The sequence below is a fragment of the Dama dama genome, chromosome 24 (assembly GCF_033118175.1).
Source record: "Dama dama isolate Ldn47 chromosome 24, ASM3311817v1, whole genome shotgun sequence".
In the NCBI taxonomy this organism is placed as follows: Eukaryota; Metazoa; Chordata; class Mammalia; order Artiodactyla; family Cervidae; genus Dama; species Dama dama.
In genome coordinates this window covers 12465243-12486791 of record NC_083704.1, presented here as the reverse complement: position 1 = coordinate 12486791, position 21549 = coordinate 12465243, and the positions used below count along the sequence as shown (strand labels likewise).

Sequence of the window (21549 nt, the reverse complement as noted above, 5' to 3'; positions counted from 1 at the left end):
TCACAACATCCTGCTGCCATTGTACAGAAGCTGAAGCAGCCAGCCTGTAACGGCCTGCCAAAGGCCTCATCTCCCCTCTCTTCCATCACCTGCTGAGGCTCCCAAGCGGCTCAAGAGGGCAGACTCCAGGGCAGTCTGGTACCAAAACAGGACGGGAAAGGGTAGAGAGGAGAGCAAAGCGGGGCAGAGCGGAAGTCCTCCAGCCCAGCATCAGTGTCCTGATTGAATTTTCAGGCGGAAAACCGGAAAGGCTCAAAAAAGATGAAATCACTCACCCAAGGATACAAGGAAATAGATAGTGCTCCCTGGAGGGATGGCCCAGTCATTCTCCTTACAAATAGGTCTTTGAAAGCAAGTTCCTTGATGTTATCAGAGCAAGACTTTTTTAAAAAATATTTTGGTGGTAGTGGAGGGATGGGACACAAGCGAAATATATTTGAATCTTCTTTTAAGTCATATTAATGTCAAGTGCTCTCTCTCTCTCTCTCTCTCTCTTTTTTTTGGCTGCAGCTCAAGGCTCGTGGGATCCTAGTTCCCCAACCAGAGACTGAAACCCCCCAACTCCCGCCCACCAGTCCCAGCAGTGAAACTGCAGAACCCTAACCACTGGACTACCAGGGAATTCTCCAATGTCAAGTAGTCCTGTTGGGAAAATGTTTCCCTCACCAGCTGGGCCTGGGGCTGGGCTGAGAGTGGGGAGACACTAATTCAGGTCACTCCCCCGAAACAGAGCGGGACCCTGTGGTTCTTGCCCCCATCCCACCCCGTGTCCTTTGCCTGCCTTTTATCTGTGGAAAACTTTAGTCAAATAATAAGTTTAATCAGAGATGTGAGAAATGCGGAAACAAAGGAAAACAGTCAAAGGAGACCAAATAATAATGCAGTGATTAAGCACAGTCAAGGACCTTTAGTTCTTTCTCCAGGGCTATAGATAATATTCTGAGCCATATCCTGTGAGCTGTCTTATAGATACCAAAACCCCAGGTGGAGAAGTTAACTATATGATGACCAGACTGTACCCAGGACATGAGCTGCCACAATTCTGAGAACTGGCCTCAAAGAAATGGGAACAAATGGACCCTGGAACTGAAGATTAACGGGACCTCAAACAAGATGACGCTGGGCAGACCACCGATGACCAGTTTCAAGACAACTGTCAGAGACGACTGCTGTTTCTGCATGTAGCCCCTACCCCCGCACTCTGTGTATAAAGGCTCTTGCCCCACAGGTTGCTTGGGGATCGAGGGATGAAGAAGAGAGTCGGCCTTTGGACAGATGCCCACCCTCCCCCTTCCCCAGTTGCCAGCAGCTGAAATAAAGCAAACTTGGTAGCTCAGCTGGTAAAGAATCCGCCTGCAATGCGGAAGACCTGGGTTCAATCCCTGGGTTGGGAAGATCCCCTGGAGAAGGGAAAGGCTACCCACTCCAGTATCCTGGCCTGGAGAATTCCATGGACTGTATAGTCTATGGGGTTGCAAAGAGTCGGACATGACTGAGCGACTTTCACTTCTTTTCTTTCCTTGCCACCAACCTGGCCTGTTTATTGGCTTTTAAGCAGAAAGTAGCTGGACCCCACACATCTTTCAGTGACACCTTTGAACCCTGGAAATCACTGGTTTTTAAAGGAAAGACACCCAACATTTTTGCCACTTTTCCAAGTAGGTTGACAGAATGATTTCCACTCAGTTCTTCCTTTCTTCATAAGTTTCAACTAAGTCTGGGTTCTAATAAAGACTAAACAGACATGTTTGTCTCTCTTGCTAGTGAGCAGTCAATATTTGCAGTATCTAAGGACTACATACTGCAGGCAAATGCCAGAGGCTTGGACCTACTTCAGACATGAGCAAAAGTCGGCCCATTTTAACTATCGCTGGCCCCTTGATCTCCCCGAGCCTTATCTGAGAGGCAGGAGTGTAGTCAGAAGCACAGATTCTGAAGCCAGAAGAACTGGCTTTGAATCCCAGATCTGCCATTTCTAGCTGTGTGACTTTTGGCAACTAACTTAAACTCTCTGTGCCCTGGATTCCTCATATATGTATACATACACACATAAACACACACACACACATATATGTATAACTGAGGGCTTCCCAGGTGATGCTAGTGGTAAAGAACCCACCTGCCAATGCAGGTAGACATAACAAATGCAGGTTTGATCCCTGGGTTGGGAAGATCCCTGGGAGAAGGGCACACCAACCCACTCCAGTATTCTGGCCTGGAGAATCCCATGGATAGAGGAGCCTGGCAGACTATAGTCCATGGGGTTGCAAAGAGTCGGACATGACTGAAGCGATTTAGCATGCATGCTTGTATAATCGAATCACCTTACTGTTACTTTGAAATACTGTAAATCCACTATACTTTAATAAAGAAAAAAGAAATCCCTGACCTCTGGAGCTGACATTCTAATGCTGTTGATTGTAGACTCAGAGGTAGAGTTATCATGAGGTCATGGCCACAAGCTCCTCTGTTGCACAGGCCCTTCCAAAAGCTCAGTGAGGGTCCCTACCAATGCCTTTACATTTCTTGCCTAATTGTGTATTCATCATTGTGTGTTTTCTTTTTTCAAGAGAACCCTCAAAACTGCAAAAGCCTGGGACTTCACTGTGGTGCAGTGGTTAAGATTCTGTGCTCCCAATGCAGGGGGCCCAGGTTCAATCCCGGGTCAGGGAACTAGATCCCACACACAGCCCAACTAAGAGTTCGCAAGCCACAACCAAAGATCCCTCACTCCTCAACAAAAACTGAATATCCTGCAGGCTGCAACTAAGACCTGTGCAGCCAAAAATAAATAAATAAGTATGAAAAAAGACTAGGACCTGAACCCAATATTCTTCTCTACAGTGGCTTGGATCCAGCATCCAAGCCAGAGACAACCCATATTTGTCAAAATATCATGTAACAAGTATTCAGGTTTTTTATTTTTTTCTCTCACAATGTACCTACTACTTAGGTATCTGCAATACACATGCAAATATAATTTCTAACCTGCCCCCATGGAGTGGCCTGTTTGGAGGGCAAACAAGACTTTGCTCCAAGTGCCTCTGTACACAGAGCATGCGCAGCCCACCTCAGCCCCACCCCCACAGCTGATGTGGGAAAACACGTATTTGTCAATAGGCACTGCCATTAAAGACCCATGCAGAAAATTTACTTCATAGGTTCTAAGTCCCTCTAGAAAAATGTTTGCTTTTTCAACTGGGAATATCTAAGCAAGTAGATTTTATTTTTAATGTGGACTGTTTTTTTTTTTTTGAAAGAAGAATAAAGTTTATTAGAGTGGGGTGGGGGTGGGGAATCACTGAGAGTACAGCAAACCGGCTTCCTGATAATCGGGGAGAGGAACTCCGAATGGGGGGTGGGGGTCTTTGGTCTGTTTTGGTCTGGGCCATTTTTAAAGTCTTCACTGATTTTGCAATATTGCTTCTGTTTCGTATTTTGGTTTTTTGGCCCTGAGGCATGTAGGATCTTAGCTCCCCGACTGGGGATCGAACCCTCACTTCCTGCACTAGAAGGTAAAGTCTTAACCACTGGACCACCAGGGAAGTCACCTAAGCAGGTAGATTTTAAATGGTTGGTTTCATATCAGTTATCTTGTGCTATTTATTGCCATTATGGGGAAAAAAAAGTATAAAACAGAATTGCCTGTCATACAGATCTCTGGGGGGAATTACATGCAAAATTAATTTGCTCTTTAAGCCAGACAGCATATATAATTACCTGCTGTTGTTAGGACTGCAGTTTTAAAAACTTCTGGGAATAGCAATGGGTGAAAAAGGAAGGATTTGGATGGGTGCTTTCAAATAATGACTCCATTGGCCTTGGTTTATTAACTCTGATATTAAACTACTATATAGATAGCATACTTGTTCCAGGAATTAATTATATTTAATCTTCTCCATGTATCCAAATGCCCACACAACTTTCAAAAATTGTGCTGGGCAATCTTGCTTTTAAAAATGCCTTTCAAGTGTTGGGGACAAGGATAGATTGCAAGTTTGGGACTGACATGCACACATTGCTATATTTAAAATAGATAACCCACGAGGATCTATTCTATAACACATGGATTCTGCTTAATGCTCTGTAATAACCTAAATGGGAAAAGAATAGATGCATGTATATGTTTAACTGAATCATTTTGCTATACACCTGAAACTAACAAAACATCGTTAATCGACCTGGTCACCCTAATTCTACTGCAGGTCACGCTGGGTCTAGGTGTCTCCCAATAGAGACAGTTGTTTACTGAAGGATTAACTACCAGTCACAAATGGACCAATATTTCCTACTGAGTTAGATTGACTAAGCCCATTGTTAAGGATTTCATTCTATTTACTGCATCATGCTGGAGCCCATTAGCTAATCAGCAACTGGCCATTAGTATGCTGGGAAAAAAATAAATGAGAGTTACAACCATATCCCAAGCAGAGGAAAACAAAGGAGATGAATGTGACCAAAAGCCAGGGAGTGTTCCAAGCACAGGAGTGATCCCAGGATCTGTTTTTATTTTTAACGTTGGCTGCACTGGCTCATCATTGCCCCTTTGGGCTTCTCTAGTTGCAGCACCCAGGCTTCGTGGTCCTGACCGGGGATCAAACCCAGCACCCCTGTATTGGAAGGTGGACTCTTAACCACTGGACCACGAGGCAAGTCCTTGTTTTTTTAAATTGAATATAGTTGATTTACAATGTGGTGTTAATTTCTGGTGTATAGCAAAGTGATTCAGATATACATACATATATGTATATCTGTACGTATAAAAGGAATATATGTGTAATACACATATATATTATTTTCCATAATGGTTTACTACAGAATACTGAATACAGTTCCCTATGCTATACAGTACTACCTTGTTATCTCAGAATCTCTTTATTTAACAAGATCTGCTACTGGGACTTCCCTGGTAGTCCAGTGGTTAAGACTCTGCGATTCTACTTCAGGGGGTGTGGGTTTGATCACTGGTTGGGGAACTAAGATCCCACATGCCAAGTGGTGCTGCCAAATAAATAAATAAGTAAAGTATACCTGGTGGCTCAGACAGTAAAGAATCTGCCTGCGATGCCGGAGACCTGGGTTCGATCCCTGGGTCAGGAAGACTCCCTGGAGAAGGGAATGGCTACCCACTCCAGTATTCTTGCTTGGAGAATTCCATGGACAGAGTAGCCTGGTGAATTACAGCCCATGGGGTCACAAAGACTTGGACACAACTGATTGACTAACACACTCTCCCACAAGCATGTCTGGATGTTAAAAAAGTCCAACCACCAAAGTTTGGAAGAAATGCAGTCCCCCCTACAGTCAAAAATTATTAAGCTCTTTCAATATTTTCAGTAATATCACAGCTGGAAACATAAAATTATTTATAGTGTATGATAGCTGTGACTGGAGAACGATATATTTTGATCTTGAAAAAATAAAAATGATGCTTTATGAAATTTTAATAACCATCTAATCCTTTATGAAAAAAATGTAGACCACTTGGGGAAAAGCATACGAAGATTCAGTTTTAATTCAGTAGTTTGCTTTTATTTATCAGAGTAGTAGAAATCATTTTGATGTATAAATTTATTCATGTGGAAATTATTCCCAAAACATAAATTATAGGGCCACTAAAAATGGAATAAGGTTTCCCTCTGATAATGAGGATTATTCAGGAACATTTTCACTGGGTAATTTGAGACTTAGAGCTGTTCAAGAAAAGTCTAAGGTTTCCTTCCCCAAATTATTAAAGCAATAAAAATTTATTGTATAATATTCTATCAATTAAAGAAATGACAGAAATGAAAATTAGTTCTTCCCTATTCTGCTCTCCAGAAGTAACCATCATTTTCACTTTCAAGTTAAGTGGGATTTTTTTAAAGTGGGATTTTTAAAAACAAATCTTTAAAGCTTAAAGCATTATGCTTTGTGCACAAAAGTGAAAAAAATTAGTAACAGCAATGCAGAGATACTTTTTCCAAGGGGCAATTTCTCTTTTTCTTCTTGATGGCATAAAAATCAATTTCCAATCAGAAAGCTAAGATATAGTGATCCAAAAAAAATCACTTCTTTTTTAAATTTTTATTTTGAAATGATTATAGTCTTGTTATGGACTAAATATTTGTCTCGCCAAAATTCATATATCGAAGCCATAATCCCCAATGTGATAGCTTTAAAAGGTAAGTTAGGTCATGAGACTAGAACCTTCACAGATGGGATTAGTGGCCTAAGAGGCCAGACAGCTGGCTTGCAGCCTTTCTGCTCCGTAAGGATACAACCCAGGGGAGGCCTCTCACAGATCCAGATCATGGCAGCCCTCTGATTTCAGAGTTCCAGCCTCCCAAGCTGTAAGAAATAAATTTCTGCTATTTACAAGCCACCTGAACTAAGAAAAGTCTCAGAAGAAGTTGCAAAAATAGGAGAGAGAGGAACTCCCTTGGTGGTCCAGTGGTTAAGAATCTGCCTGCCAGCATAGGGGACAGGAGTTCAATCCCTGGTTTGGGAAGATCCCACATGCCTCAGAGCAATTAAACCTATAAGCCTCTGCTCAAGAAGCCCGTGCACCGCAAGTAGAGAGCAGCCCCCTTTCCCTGCAACTAGAGAAAGCCTGCGCACAGCAGTGAAGACCCAGCATAGCCAAAAATAAATAAATAATTTAAAAAATAGCACAGAAGTACCAGGTACCCTTCCCCAAGACTACAAAGTTATATCTGACATAACTATGGTGTCCTATCCAAACCAGGAAATTGACTAGATCATTTCTTTTTGAAACACTAAGTATTTGGGGGGGGAAATCCTGCCATAAATATGATGAGGCCTATTGGATTTTTTATATTCAAATAAAATTATTCTACAAGGTATCTATACAGCAGAAGGACCTAGTAACCACCATCACTATTATATGTAACCTGAGATCAAGTCACTGTCCTAGATAGATGTCAAAACAGAATATTTCATGGGCTTTGATGGACTATGTATTGGTTTAAATATCATGTTTAAATAAGCTGAGGGCTTCCCCTGCAGTCCAGTGGTTAAGACTCCGTCTTCCAGTGCAGGCCGTGAGGGTTCAATCCCTGGTCAGGAAACTAAGATCCCATATGCCTCAAGGTATGGCCAAAAATTAAAAAAATAAATAAGTTGACTTTAAAGTAACAAAATATACTGATGGAAATTTTCATTTATCCTTAGTGGTTATGAGACTGTAAATGCATTTTTCTTTAAAGTACTATTTAAATGCATCAAGTACATTTTGGAACTGCTTCAAATGGAAGTAAATAGCATACATAATCACAGAACTTACTGCACCAACATTTTAGCTATTAACAGAAAAGCCTGCCTCCCAGGCCACATTGAGCATTAGTTCCTCAAAAGCACTGTTTAAATTTACTTTGGAAACACCTACATTTAGTGCATCTTTTCCTTCATTCTTGAGGTTGCCTTTAGGAAAATCCAAGAACACAAATAATAAGTTAATGTGGGTATTCCCAAGTACAGTTTTATAGTTAGTAAGCAGATGGTTTGGGGCTTGGAAAACATAATGACAGTATATTTTTATATGCCAGAACTACTGAACAGGAGAACACAGCAGATCAAAGGACTTTTTAAGATTAAAAAAAAAAAAATCAATTTATTTGTTCAAGAAATACTTACTGATGATCACCTGGTAGGCAGGCACAGGCCTGGGCATTGGATACACGATGCTGGATTAACGTTTTTTTTTTAATTCACAAGTTTTTACATTGACCCCTCTGGTAGGATCTAAAAAAAGTGAAAGTATTAGTTGCTCAGTTGTGTCTGACTCTTTGTGACCACGCTGACTGTAGCCCACCAGGCTCCTCTGTCCATGGAATTCGCCAGGTAAGAATACTGGAGTGGGATGCTATCCTCTTCTCCAGGGGTTCTTCCCAACCCAGGGATCTAGAAAGCACCAAAATCAAAACTTGCAAAATGGGTGTGAGGTCACTGGAAAAAAATTCTAGAGATAAAAGTGGAGTACTTTCTAAAGAGATCCTGAATATATGATATTCTTCATATCTTAGAGAATACTATGTGGAAAAACATTCACATAAAGATTGTGGATGGACTGAAAAGTGGTTCAGAAGAATAAGACTACAAATGGAAATTTTATTACTCATATATATGTTATATCTACATGCATGGTATGTATATATGTGTAATATGTATCATATATACACATGATATATATGCATGAATCAATAAATATATTCTCCTACATAAATGCAAGAGGGATATATGCTAAAATCTATGTCTAAATAAGTTTATTAAAAAGGCCAAAGACATCCAGAAAGAAAAAAAAATCTTTTTCAACAAATGGTGTAGAAACAATGGACATCTATAAGAAAACAAAAATGAATCCCAACCCCTACTTCATACCACATACAAAAATTAATTGTATGGTTGAAAAAAAAAAAAATTAATTGTATGGTTGAAAAATTTCAAAATAAAGTGATGGAAATAAAATATGCCTAAAACAGCTCCTGGAAGAAAAGTTATGACCAACCTAGACAGCATATTAAAAAGCAGAGACATTACTTTGCCAACAAAGGTCCGTCTAGTCAAGGCTATGGTTTTTCCAATTGTCATGTATGGATGTGAGAGCTGGACTATAAAGAAAGCTGAGCACCGAAGAATTGATGCTTTTGAAATGTGGTGTTGGAGAAGACTCTTGAGAGTCCCTTGGACTGCAAGGAGATCCAACCAGTCCATCCTAAAGGAGATCAGTCCTGGGTGTTCATTGGAAGGACTGATGCTGAAGCTGAAACTCCAATACTTTGGCCACCTGATGTGAAGAACTGACAGATTTGAAAAGACCCTGATGCTGGGAAAGATTGAAGGCAGGCAGAGAAGGGGATGACAAAGGATAAGATGGTTGGATGGCATCACCGACTCGATGGTCATGAGTCTGAGTAAACTCGGGGAGTTGGTGATGGATAGGGAGGCCTGGTGTGCTGCAGTCCATGGGGTCTCAAAGAGTTTGACATGCCTGAGTGACTGAACTGAACTGAACCGAAAACAGCTCAATCAATCAATATAAAATAAAAATTCCAAGTGGTAAGGAGTCAGTGTCTCCTAATTTAATTGACAGGGCTTTTTTTTTTTTTTTTTTCCTTTCTCAATTGTACATACGATAATAATGTACTTACAGTTCACAGAATTTCAGATTTGAAGAAATATGGTCGTTTTTAGGGTGGAGGAAAATGTACTCCTCTCTCACCCTGTGGGACATGAATCTTAGAGTGTGTGGTGTTAAGTGTTATAACGTGGTGGATGGTAGGAGTGCACCCCTAAAGTAAGTCTTACCTTTTAGCTTTACAGTTTGTATTAGGCATTCATATTATAGTTGCAATGAATTATAATTCCTTGTAATTTCTTAACCATCTTTCAAGTAGGTCACATGATTAGCCCAGTGTACATTAACGAATGAATGAAAGAATGAATGAACGCATAAAGTAGCTAGGGCCCACATCATTAAAAAGTCTACAAACAAGAAATGCTGGAGAGGGTGCAGAGAAAAGGGAACCCCTCCCTACACTGTTGGTTAGAATGTAAGTTGGAGTAGCCACTATGGAGAAGAGTATGAAGGTTCCTCAAAAAACTACAAATAAAACTACCATATTATTCAGCAATACCACTCCTGGGCATATATTCAGACAAAACCTATAATTCAAAGAGATACACCCCTATGTTCATAGCAGTACTATTTACAATAGCCAAGACACAGAAGCAACCTAAGTGTCCATCGACAGACGAATAGGTAGAGATGTGGTACATATACACAGTCGAGTATTACTCGGCCATAAATAAAATAAAATAATGCCATTTGCAGCACCATGGATGAACCCAAAGATGATCATTTTAAGTGAAGTAAGTCAGATAAAGACAAATATTACATAATGTCACTCATATGTGGAATCTAAAATATAATACAAAATGACACATCTACAAAACAAAAACAGACCCACAGATATAGAGAACAGACGTGTGCTTGCCAAGGTGGACGGGGGTAGGGGAGGGCAGGATTGAGAGTTTGAGGTCAGCAGAGGCAAACCCTTGTATACAAGATGGATAAACAATAAGGTCCTACTGTATAGCACAGGGAACTATATTCAATACCCCGTGACAAACCATGATGGAAAAGAATATGAAAAGATATATTTTCTGTACAGTCACTTTGCTGTACAGAAAGAAACTAAAGACAACATTACAAATCAACTATACTTTGATAACATTTTTAAAAAAGAAACCAGGGCCCAGAAAAATTAAGTTAACCTAAAATTAACCTAAGATCATCCAGCGAGTAAGGGCTCTAAGACTTGATTCTTCTGCCACCTCTTCCTCCTAAACCATTTATCTTTGATTGACTTCCCTAAAAGCAGAGCCTGAGCTGAGGATGTCCTGTGCATGTGATTTATTGAGGTTGCTATCTCAGGAAAAACCTGTAAGAGATGAAGGGAGGCAGGATAGGGCCAGGGACTGAAGGCCCATGAAGATGAGAGTTCAGCCAAAGTCCAGCCTCAGCCTGCTCACAGGAACCCTGGAGCAGAGCATCCACCTTGGCGCAGGGGGCGGGGCTTGTTTATTTAAACTCCTACATCTGCCTGTTCATGGCTTGTGGGGGGCACCCACCTTCTCATGCAGGGGGCAGGCATCTCTGAGCCAAAACTCAGCTGCAGCTAGAGAATGGGGGTGCCAGCCAGGAAAGGGAATTTGGCTCGGGCTACACAGCCTCCACCTACCGGTGGGAGGAGCGTTCTCTTTAAGATTCAAAAGAATATGCAGTGGTCCAGTGGAATACTGTGTGTGTGTTAGTCTCTCAGTTGTGTCTGAGTCTTTGCGACCCCACGGGCTGCAGCCTGCCAGGCTCCTCTGTCCGTGGAATTCTCCAGGCAAGAATACTGGAGTGGGTTATCATGCCCTTCTCCAACAATGGAATACGACTCCACCATAAAAAGAGAACACGATTCTGCCATTTGCACAACATGGATGGAACTAGAGATGATCATATGAAGTGAAGCAAGTCAGATGAAGAAAGACAAATACTGTGTGATACCACTTACATGTGGAATCTAAAAAATACAACAACCTAGTAGATGTAACAGAAAAGCAGCAGAGACACAGATACAGAGAACACACATGGTTACCAGCTGGGGGTAGGGGTAATAAAGGCGTGGGGGAGCAGGACATACAAGCCCTTGGGTATAAGTTAGGCTCAAGGCTGTATTGTACAACACGGGGAATATAGCCAATATTTGTAATAACTGTAAATGGAGTGTGACCTTTAAACATGGAATAAAAAACAAAGACTCGAGGAGAGGAGGCCTGATTTAGCCCGCATGGGTTACCCTTGGCTTTGTACTTTGGTCATGAAGAGTTAAGACATGAGTTTGAGGGACTTTCTTGGTGGTCCAGTGGTTAAGACTCTGCACTTCCACTGCAGGGGGCAAAGGTTCAACCCCTGGTCAGGGACCTAAGATCCCAAATGCCATGAGATGTGGCCAAAAGGTTTAAAAAAAAAAGATGAAGTCTGAGCCTGGCCAGTTCTGCTTCTTCCTTTAAAGGATGACAGGTACACAGGACCGTCAGTGCTCCCTAGACTGCCTCCTCCCCGTCCTCCCCTCTTCCTCCCCCTTCATCCTCCCCTCCTCCCCCCTCCCTACTTCCGTCTCCCCTCCCCCTCCTCTTCTTCCTCTTCTCTGCCTTGTCTTTCTTCGTTTTAAATTACCAAGTGACTAAGAGCCAAGCACAACTAAATGAGGTGCTAAGAACGAATATCATCCCCTAGTTGGTGCTGCCCGCATTTTACATCCCTTGGGTTTCCCGACCACTTCCCTGCATACAAGCTCCCTAGTCTAATTCTCCTGGTGTCCTGTCCTCTGCCTGGCGGTTTACAGAGCTTCCCCAGGAGCCCTTAATCCCTGAGGCCCTGAGGCCACCGGGTCCCACCATCTACTTCCCCTGTGGGTTTCTCCTGGGAACACTTAACGAATACGTAACTTTCACATGAATCCTACTCTTCGGGTCTATTTATGAGAAATCCAACCTAAAACATTCCTACTTTACAGTCAGGGAAACTGAGAAGTAAGTTGTCCAAGCTATTAATTAAAAAAAAAAAAGTGATAACACTGAGATTGAAACCTGGCCCTCTTCTAGTTCTCAAATCCACATACCAACCTTTATATCCAATGTGGCTTCGTGAAACCAGGTCCTCATTAACGTCTAGATCTCTCTGAGGAAGGCCAGTTCTGGACAAAATGCTGCTAGGAAGGGGTCAGCCATGCCAAGCCAGTCACCTCTTTATCCACCATCCTAGGGTATGTTAAACTTAGTTCTTTAAAGTTAGTTTGTTAAAGTTAGTTGAATAGACTGTGCCATCTGTCCTCAACTCTGCTCCCCTCTGCCTGTAAAACCCAGAAAAGTTTCCAATATCTAGCTACCAATGTCCAAACCCTGGTGATGATAAACTTTTCACTGTGCCATAATGAAAGAAGAAAAAAAGGTCAATGTGGCAGAAACCAACACAACATTGTAAAAGCAATTATCCTTCAATTATAAATAAATACATCTAAAAAGAAAAAAACAAAAAAATGCCAATGTGGTAAATTTTGCTTGATGCCAAATATATTCACTTAAACCCCCCTCCCCCCTTTTTTTTTCAATTTTTGGCCATACCTCGAAGCATGTGGGATCTTAGTTCCCTGACCAGGGATGAAACCCCTGCCCCCTGCAATGGAAGCACAGTGTCTTAACCACTGAACCACCAGGGAAGTCCCCAAATATATTCAATTTAAAAAACTCTATTCGGGGGTGATGTCTTTCCTTTATTTTGCGGGGTAGGAGGTGGGGAGGAGCCACTGGACCTGTGAGATCTTAGTTCCCCAACCAGGGATTGAACCCAGGCCCTCGGCAGTGAGAGCACAGAATCCTAACCATTGGACTGCAGGGAATTCCCTTCCGACATTGTTAATGTTCAAATATCTTCTTTTGTACAAGATAATAGTAAAAATAGATAGACGTTGATTTTTTTTAAAGTGGTCCAATGTAGCAAGCTTAAAGTTGGCAACTCTGTAACTGTAGATTTTTTTAAAGGTGATGGTTGGGAGGCAGTTTTATTCATCTTGAAATCCAGTTGTCTGGAGGTTAGTATCGTGGGGAATGTACCAGGATCCCCGGGTGTCAGGAAACTTTCTTATTTCAGCAGAACCCTTTCTTAATCATGACCACCAGTGTTAACCACGATTCTCTTGATAGCAAGTGACAGAAACCCAATGATCTCAGATAAAAGGGGATTTTGCAAGGCTTTCATTATTTCAAGAAGGTGCTGGTAGACTTTACAGATGTTGGAACTAAGTGCTCAAAAACCACTGTGACTAGGAGTTTGGGATTAACGGATACACACTACTATACTATATATAAAATAGGTAAATGACAAGGTCCTATTGTGTAGCACAGGGAATGCTCCTCAATAGCGTGTAGTAACCTATGACAGAAAATATACGTACATACATACATATGGATAACTGAATCAGTTTGCTGTGTACTTGAAACTAAACAATACTGTACATTAACTATACTTCAATTAAAAAAAAAATCTGCTGTGACTCTCCATGTTCCCAAGTATAACAGCTGTGTACTATTACAAAACCAACCACCTCAAAAATCAGTAGATTAAATCAGTAACAGTAGGACTTCCCTGGCAGTCCAGCGGTTCCGACACTGCACTCCCACTGGGGGGGACATGGGTTCTACCCTACCCTGGGGGACTAAGATCCCGAATGTCATGTGGTGCCATCAAAAAATAGAAAAAAAAAAAAAGATTAAAAATAAAGTAAAACCACAACAGTCACTTATTACACTCGTGAATCTGCCTGAGATACAGTCTGGCAGAGAAAAGAGACATCACATCTGCTCCATGTGATGTCTGACTGGCGGCCTCAGCAAAGGGCTGGAACTCTGCTCCTAACTCAGGGCAACATGCTGCAAGCTGATTCTGTCAGCTGGGCCGAGGGCCCCAGGGACAGGTGTCTCCATGTGGCTACTCACAGCATGAGAGCTGGATTCTGAGGGCAAGCGCAAGCGGGGGTGCTGGGGGGAGCTGTGTCGTGGGTCGCCTCCTATGAGCTGGCCTCAGAGTCAAGAGGGCACCCCTCCACCCTCCTCCATCAGGGAAGTCAGTGACAAAGTCTCACCCTATTTCAAGGGTTGGGGATAGTTATAAACTCCTGCTTGTTTTTCTTTCTGGGGGGGCACCTCGAAGCTTGTGGGATCCCAGTTCCCAGACCAGGGATGGAACTCGTGGCCCCTGCATTGGCAGGTGGATCGTTAACCACTGGACCATGGGGACGTCCATAAACTCCCCCTCTTGCTGGGGAGTGGCCAGGCTCTGGAAAAGCATGTAGCATGAGACACATGACCTTGGCCACCTTCTGGAAACACGATCTGCCACACCTGGCACTGTCTTCACTCTGCAGTGAATCTCTCCCACGCATGGAGGGCGTGGGCATCCGTGATCTCAGGCTCTCATCTTCAGCTCCATCATCTGAGAGGGGTGCACTCTTGCCTCTGGCCCAGTTTGGGGTGAATCTTGGTCCCAACAATAGCGGAAAGAGATTGAATAATGTGATTGGCTTATTTGGGGTCAGAGACCTGCCAATGACTGTGGCCTACAGGATGAGATCTGAAACATCATGGGCTTGCTTCCCCGGTAGCTCAGACGGTAAGAAATCTCCCTACAGTGTGACAAAACCCACTGAAATGTGGTGAAGTAATTAGCCTCCAACTAATAAAAAAAAAAAAAAAAAAAAGATATCTCCCTACAATGCAGGAGACCCAGGTTCGATCCCTGGGTTGGGAAGATCCCCTGGAGAAGGGAATGGTTACCCACTCCAGTATTCTTACCTGGAGAATCCCACGGACAGAGGAGCCTGGCGGGCTGCAGTCCATGGAGTCACAAAGAGTCAGACAGGACTCAAGGACTAACACTTTGACTTTTCAAGCATGGGACCAGAGGCAGGATGGGACAAGCCACAGAACCAGCAAAGGGGAGGAATGCTTTCCTGAGGAGACAGGTCCATAACTGTCCACGACAGGGCTTGCTCCTAAAGGCTCTTCCCTCCCTGGTGGGGTGACAAGGAATGCAACCAGGGTCCCAGTGAACAGGCTCTCTGGTTACAACCCCAAGAGAGGATTTGTATTGCCTTATAGGTTCAATTCTGATAATACAACAGGTTTGGGTGGAAGTTGCGGAGATTTACGTTTAAAGAAACAAACCGGACAGGCTTGGCAATAAATGGGACTCATTTCCTTCTGGAAGTTCCTGCCCTGAAGAGGTGCGATTGTTTCAAGCAATCTGATCCTGAGGGCTGAGAGCAACTCACAAATGTTTCTCAAAACAGCTTCTTTGGTTGAACACCTCAGCTTTTGGACGCCAACTTTGACCCCCAAAGTGCAAAAAACCACTTGAGTTCATCTGAGTAAAATCGAGATTCAGGGATTATCAAGACCTTCCACCACCTGGCTCCAGCTAAAAATCACAAGCCCCATTTCCACTTCCAACATAAACTAGAAAAGGTAAAGTTTAAAATAATAGTTTTGAGAATTCCCTGGTTGTCCAGTGGTTAGAACTCTACACTGGTGAGGGCCTAGGTTCCATCCCTGGTCGGGGAATTAAGATCCCATAAGCGGTGCAGTACGGCCAAAATAAAACAAAAACACCCCATTTTAAAATGCATTTCAAGAGACTTCCCTGGTAGTTCAGTGCTTAAGAATCTGCCTTTCCGCTGCCGGGTACACAGATTTGGTCCCTGGCTGGGGAACTAAGACCCACATACCCATAGTACAGCCAAAAAATAAATCAATAGAAATAAATTTAGGACTTCCCTGGTGGCGCAGTGGATAGGAATCCGCCTGCCAGGGGCAGGGATCACAGGTTTGATCCCTGATCCGGGAAGATTCCACATGCCTCAGGGCAACTAAGCCTGCACTCTGGAGCCTGAGAGCCGCAACTACTGAAGCCAGGAGCCTAGAGCCTGTGCTCTGCAACAAGAGAAGCCACCGCAATGAGAAGCCCGCACACTGCAACTAGAGAAAGCCCATGCACAGCAATGAAGACCCACCGCAACCAAAATTAAGTAAATTCATTCATTCATTCATTCAAAAATAACTTTAAACACTTTTCAAAAATTTTTCACCTGTTGCTAGTTTCCTAGGTAGTGGATTAGCGACCTTTTTTGTTTTCTTCTTCATCTTTTTCTGTATTTGAGGAAATCTAATAAGCATCACTGTAGGGGGAACAAAATTCTTCCCTGGGTAGAGGGGTCCTCTCAAATCTGCGGTGAGGCTGGAGCTCTGCCATGGGGAACTGCTGAGCTGAGCTGCTTCCATCCGTAGCCAGCCATCCCTGTAAGAAGGTGATCACAGCAACCCCCAGCCTGCCTGTCCCCTGCCCAGGAGTGCAGGACTGGGCTCTGGAATAAGATGCACAATCCTCCCCCACCTTCCCAGCACTGCCCTCCGGGTATCTGAAGATCCTTCTCCAGGTCAGCCCACACCTCAGCCGCAGCTCTGTCGCCAAGTTAACCAGACTCAGGATGGTGGATGGGAATGCCGCCTGCCCTTCTGGTCAACCAGGAATGCTGCCTGCTGTCAAGCCGTCAGCCACTGCAGCACCCCCTGATGGTGTTGTGTCCAATTTACCTTCATTCCCAAGGGTCAAAAGAGTAAGTTTAAAAAATGTCTAATGTCAACTAAGGCATCTGCTAAACCATTCTGTTGGTCCCTTTGAAGCCCTGGATGACTCAGAAAGAGGCTATTTTTGTGCCCATTGTTGAGGGCGGCAGGTATCAACAGGAAAGGGAGCCCTGTGGAGTGACATCACGCCATCGCAGACAATGGGGGGGGCAGCACCACTGCAAAGCTGCTGGTTGAGCCCGGGAGCTAGGGTCCCCCTCCCCTACTGAAGCGCTCCCCCGGTGCTCTAGAGGAGCTTCGCAGAGCAGAGGTCAGAGGCAGATCGAGGGGCCTGGGAACCCACCAGCTTCTGATTTGTGTGGGGTAAAGGGTCAGTGAGGGGAGACAGGGAAAGAGAGAGGGTTTCTGCTTCTGCTGACCCAGGCCGTGCCCTTGGTCTGGAGTGTATGAGCCTTTGTGTCTGTATGTGTGTGTACATGTCTGTCTGTGTGTATTTCTCTGTGTGTGTCTGGTATCTGTGTATGTTTGTGTAACCCTGAGTGTGTGTCTGTGTGTGTCTATGTTTGTGTCTCTGTATGCCTCTGTGTGTGTCAGTGTATCTGTGTGTGTGTCTGTGTATGCCTCTGTGTGTGTCTGTGTATGCCTCTGTGTGTGTCTGTGTATCTGTGTGTGTGTCTGTGTATCTGTGTGTGTGTCTCTGTATGCCTCTGTGTGTGTCTGTGTATCTCTGTGTGTGTATCTGTGTATCTGTGCGTGTGTCTCTGTATGCCTCTGTGTGTGTCTGTGTATGCCTCTGTGTGTGTCTGTGTATCTGTGTGTGTGTCTGTGTATCTGTGTGTGTGTGCGTGTATATGCCTCTGTGTGTGTCTGTGTGTCTGTGTATCTGTGTGTGTGTGTGTCTGTGTATCTGTGTGTGTGTCTGTGTATGTTTATGTTTATGTCTGTGTATCTCTATGTGTGTCTATATATATGTATATATATATATATATATATATATATATGTCTCTACAGATGATCATACTAGGTGAAATAAGTCAGACAGAGAAAGACAAATATATGATATCACTTTTAGGTAGAATCTAAACATTGATACAAGTGAACTAATTTATAAAACATAAGCAGAAAAAAAAAAAAAAAAAAAAACATAAGCAGACTTCGAAAACAAACTTCTGGTTACCAGAGAGGGAAGGGGATGGGGAGGGACAGATTAGAAGTTAGGGATTAGTAGATACAAACTATTAAACACAAATAGATAAACAAAAAGGCCCTACTGTATAGCATGTGTGCTAAATTGCTCCAGTTGTGTCTGACTCTTTGTCACCCCATGGACTGTAGCCCACCAGGCTCCTCTGTCCGTGGGATCCTCCCGGCAAGAATACTGGGTGGGTCACCATGCCCTCCTCCATGGGGTCTTCTCACCCCAGGGATCAAACTCGAGTGTCCTATGTCTCCTGCATTGGCAGACGGGTTCTTTACCACTAGCGCCTACCTGAGAAGCCCCACTGTAAAGCACAGGTAACTATAGTAAATATCCTGTAATAAACCATAATGGAGAAGGAACGAAACTGTGCCATCTGCAGACACATGGATGGCCCCAGAGATTGTCATACAGAGTAAAGCAAGTCAGAAAGAGGGGCTTCCCTGGGGGGCCAGTGGCTAAGACCCCATGTTCCCGCATGGAGCCTGGGTTTGATCCCTGTTCAGGGAACTAGATCCTGCATGCCACAACTAAAGATCCTGTGTGCCACAATTAAGACCTGGCGCAGCCAAATAAACACATATTTAAAAATAAATATAAATGAAAATGAGCAAAGGATCTGAATATCAATTTCTCTAGGAAGATATACAAATGGCCAATAAGCACATGAAAAAATGCTCAACATCATTAGTCATCAGGGAAATGCAAACCAAAACCACAATGAGATACTACTTCACGTCCACTAGGTTGTCTCTAATCAAAAAAGCAGAAAATAACAATTGTTGGCAAGGACGTGGGGGACTTGGAACCTTTGTATTCTACTGGTGGGCACTTAAAATGATAGTTACTGTGAAAAACAGTATGGCAGTTCCTCAAAATGTTAAACGTAAAAGTTCCATACGACCTAGCAACTCCACTCCAAGGTGTATAGCCAAGAAAATTAAAAAACCTATGTCCACACAAGAACCTGTACACGAGAGTTCATAGCAGCATTACTCGCAATAGACAAAGAGTGCAAACAATCCAAATGTCCATCAAGTGATGAATGTGGAATATCCATACAATGGAATATTATCCAGCCACAGGAAGCAATAAAGCACTGATACCTGCTACAATATGAATAAACCTTAAAAACAATTATGCTAAATGAAATAAGCCAGACATAAAAGGCCACATATATGAAATATCTAGACTACGCATATCCATAGACTTGGAGGGCTGCCCAGGTGGGACTAGTGGTAAAGAACCCATCTGCCAATGGAGGAGACTTAAGAGATACAAGTTCGATCCCTGGGTGGGGGAAGATCCCCTGGAGGAGGGCATGGTTTCCCACTCCAGTATTCTTGCCTGGAGAATCCCATGGACAGAGGAGCCTGGTGGGCTACAGTCCATGGGGTTGCAAAGAGATGGACACAAATGAAGCAACTGAGTTCACACACACAGACATGGAAGGTAGATACCAGTGGTTGCCAGAAGCTGGGAGCAGGGCAAAGGGGAGGAATTGCTAGTGGGTTTCCATAGAGGGTTTGTCTGGGACTGAGGGATTTCCATGGTAGGTCTCTCAGGGCTAAGCTTGGATATTTCTAAGCAAAGCCTGAAGAAGTGGTTTCCCTATTCCGTATCTGTAAACGAATGTGTTAGGTTGTCACTAAGGTCCCTTCTAGCTCACAAATTCTTTGAGATTTTATTTGTGAGGAAGAAAAAAAACAAACAAGCAACAACACATGATCAAAGCCTCAAACCAGAAAAGCCTGTTTTTCTTTCCCCGTCTGGTAAATGATATGCCCTGGGGCCAGCTTGTTGTCCAGACCTCTTGGTCATTCCCAGGGTGTCATGGCTCCCCCTGAGTGTGGAAGAAGCAGCATGGGTCCCCTGTTTTCTAAAGAAAAGACCCCTGCTTAGTCTCTAATCCCAAGCCTGTGAAATCAGGACATCTGGGCATGGGACCCAGGACAGGAGGACTTTTTAAAGAGCTGGCCAGGGGATTCAGCTGTGCAGCCAGGTGTGAAAGCCAGGGGCTGTGCCATCTGATACCTGCTCTGCTCCTCCCTCCCAGGCCCTCCCACGACTGGGCCAAGGGCTGCCAGGAAACAACAGATGAGTTGGTCAGGCTCTCTCAGGAAGCCGAAATAAGACACTCTGGGGGACGCTTGAGAAAGGCAGGAGAGGCCATAGCAGACCACAGGTGAGGGGGTGTGGGGCTGAGGGTGGCTGCGACGGAGCAGAGGTCAAAAGAAATTGAGGAAGATCAAGGAAAACGAAGCACAGAGGCACCCAAGCAGAAGGAGGCCATAGACTAGTGATTGCTGGTCCCGCTCAGCTTCCTTTCCAGGGTTTTCCTAACTCTGTTTTTGTTTTTTCAAATTTATTAAAAAAAAATTTTTGGCCACATCACACAGCATGAGGGATCTCAGTTCCCCGACCAGGGATTGAACCCTTGCCCCCTGCACTGGATACTCAGCCTTAACCGCTGAATCACCAAGGACGTCCCTCTGCTGGCTTTTATAGTAAATTCTCTTCTTCTTAGTAGCAGGAGATACTGTATTTTCTAAAGATGGCTACAACAGTGTCTCCAGCCCACAATGCTCTCCTCAAAGTGATCTCACCACTTCCCCATGGAAAGGTGGCAGGTAATTTCTGTCCCCTTGAATCTCAGGGTGACTTTATGTTGTAACCACCAAGACACAACACAAGTACTATATGCGACTTCCAAGGCTAGGTCAGAAAAGCCATGGAGGTTCCATCCTGATCTCCAGGCACCTTCTCTCAGGGAGCCCTGAGCCACCAGCTAAGAAATCTGACTGCCCTAAGACCACCACCACGTGTAGGCTCTCCAACTGACAGTCCCAGCTGAGCCCAGCCTTCCAGGCATCCCCACACTAAAGTGCCATATTGGATACTCCAGACAAGCCCAGCCAACAGCTAGCAGTACTGGGCAATCTCAATCAACATCATGAGAATTGCTCGGTTTGAGCCCTGCCCATGTTCCTGACCCACAGCATCTATGTGATGCAATAAGAAGGCTGTTCTTAAGCCACAAAATCTGGGGTAGTTTGTTACACAACAAAATTGAAACAGGTAGTCCAAGAAAATCTGTAATCCTTTTCATCAGAACATGATTGCCACACCAACCCCCTCCCAGGGTCTGTCACCGTCCCTAAGTCACCTTTGGTTTAGTTTTCATCAGGCCTCCAACCACTGACCTCCTACCACCAACAGGTGAAGCTTGCACTGTAGAAAGGAATTGCTGATACTTTTCACAATCAGAGTGGTTCCTAAAAGAACACAACACAATTATAAAGTATTAAAAGAAAATCGTTGTTGTTGTTGCTATTCAGTTGCTAAGTTCAGCTCTCTGTGACCCCATGGACTGCAGGCCTCCAGGCTTCCCTGTCCTCCACTATCTCCCGGAGTTTGCTCAAGTTTATGTCCATTGAGTCACTGATGCTATCTAACCATCTCATCCTCTGCTACCCGCATCTCTGTTTGCCTTCAATCTTTCCCAACATCAGGGTCTTTTCCAATGAGTTGGCAGTCGGCAAAAGAAAATATAAGCGACATATTTTTTTTTAAGTTGTAAAATATATATGAAATGAAAGTAATGTCCGACTTGTTGCGACCCCATGGACTATACAGTCCGTGAAATTCTCCAGGCCAGA

The 21549-nt window shown here is 43.7% G+C and overlaps 1 protein-coding gene across 1 annotated transcript in view; it reads right to left on the bottom strand.

Moving 5' to 3' along the window:
- CMTM8 (CKLF like MARVEL transmembrane domain containing 8) overlaps nucleotides 1-21549 on the bottom strand; it is a 151161-nt gene that overhangs the window by 111431 nt on the left and 18181 nt on the right. Inside the window, exon 2 of the mRNA XM_061129089.1 lies at nucleotides 21057-21165. Within this exon, the coding sequence (XP_060985072.1) occupies nucleotides 21057-21165 (109 nt within the window). The remainder of the gene's footprint in view (nucleotides 1-21056; nucleotides 21166-21549) is intronic.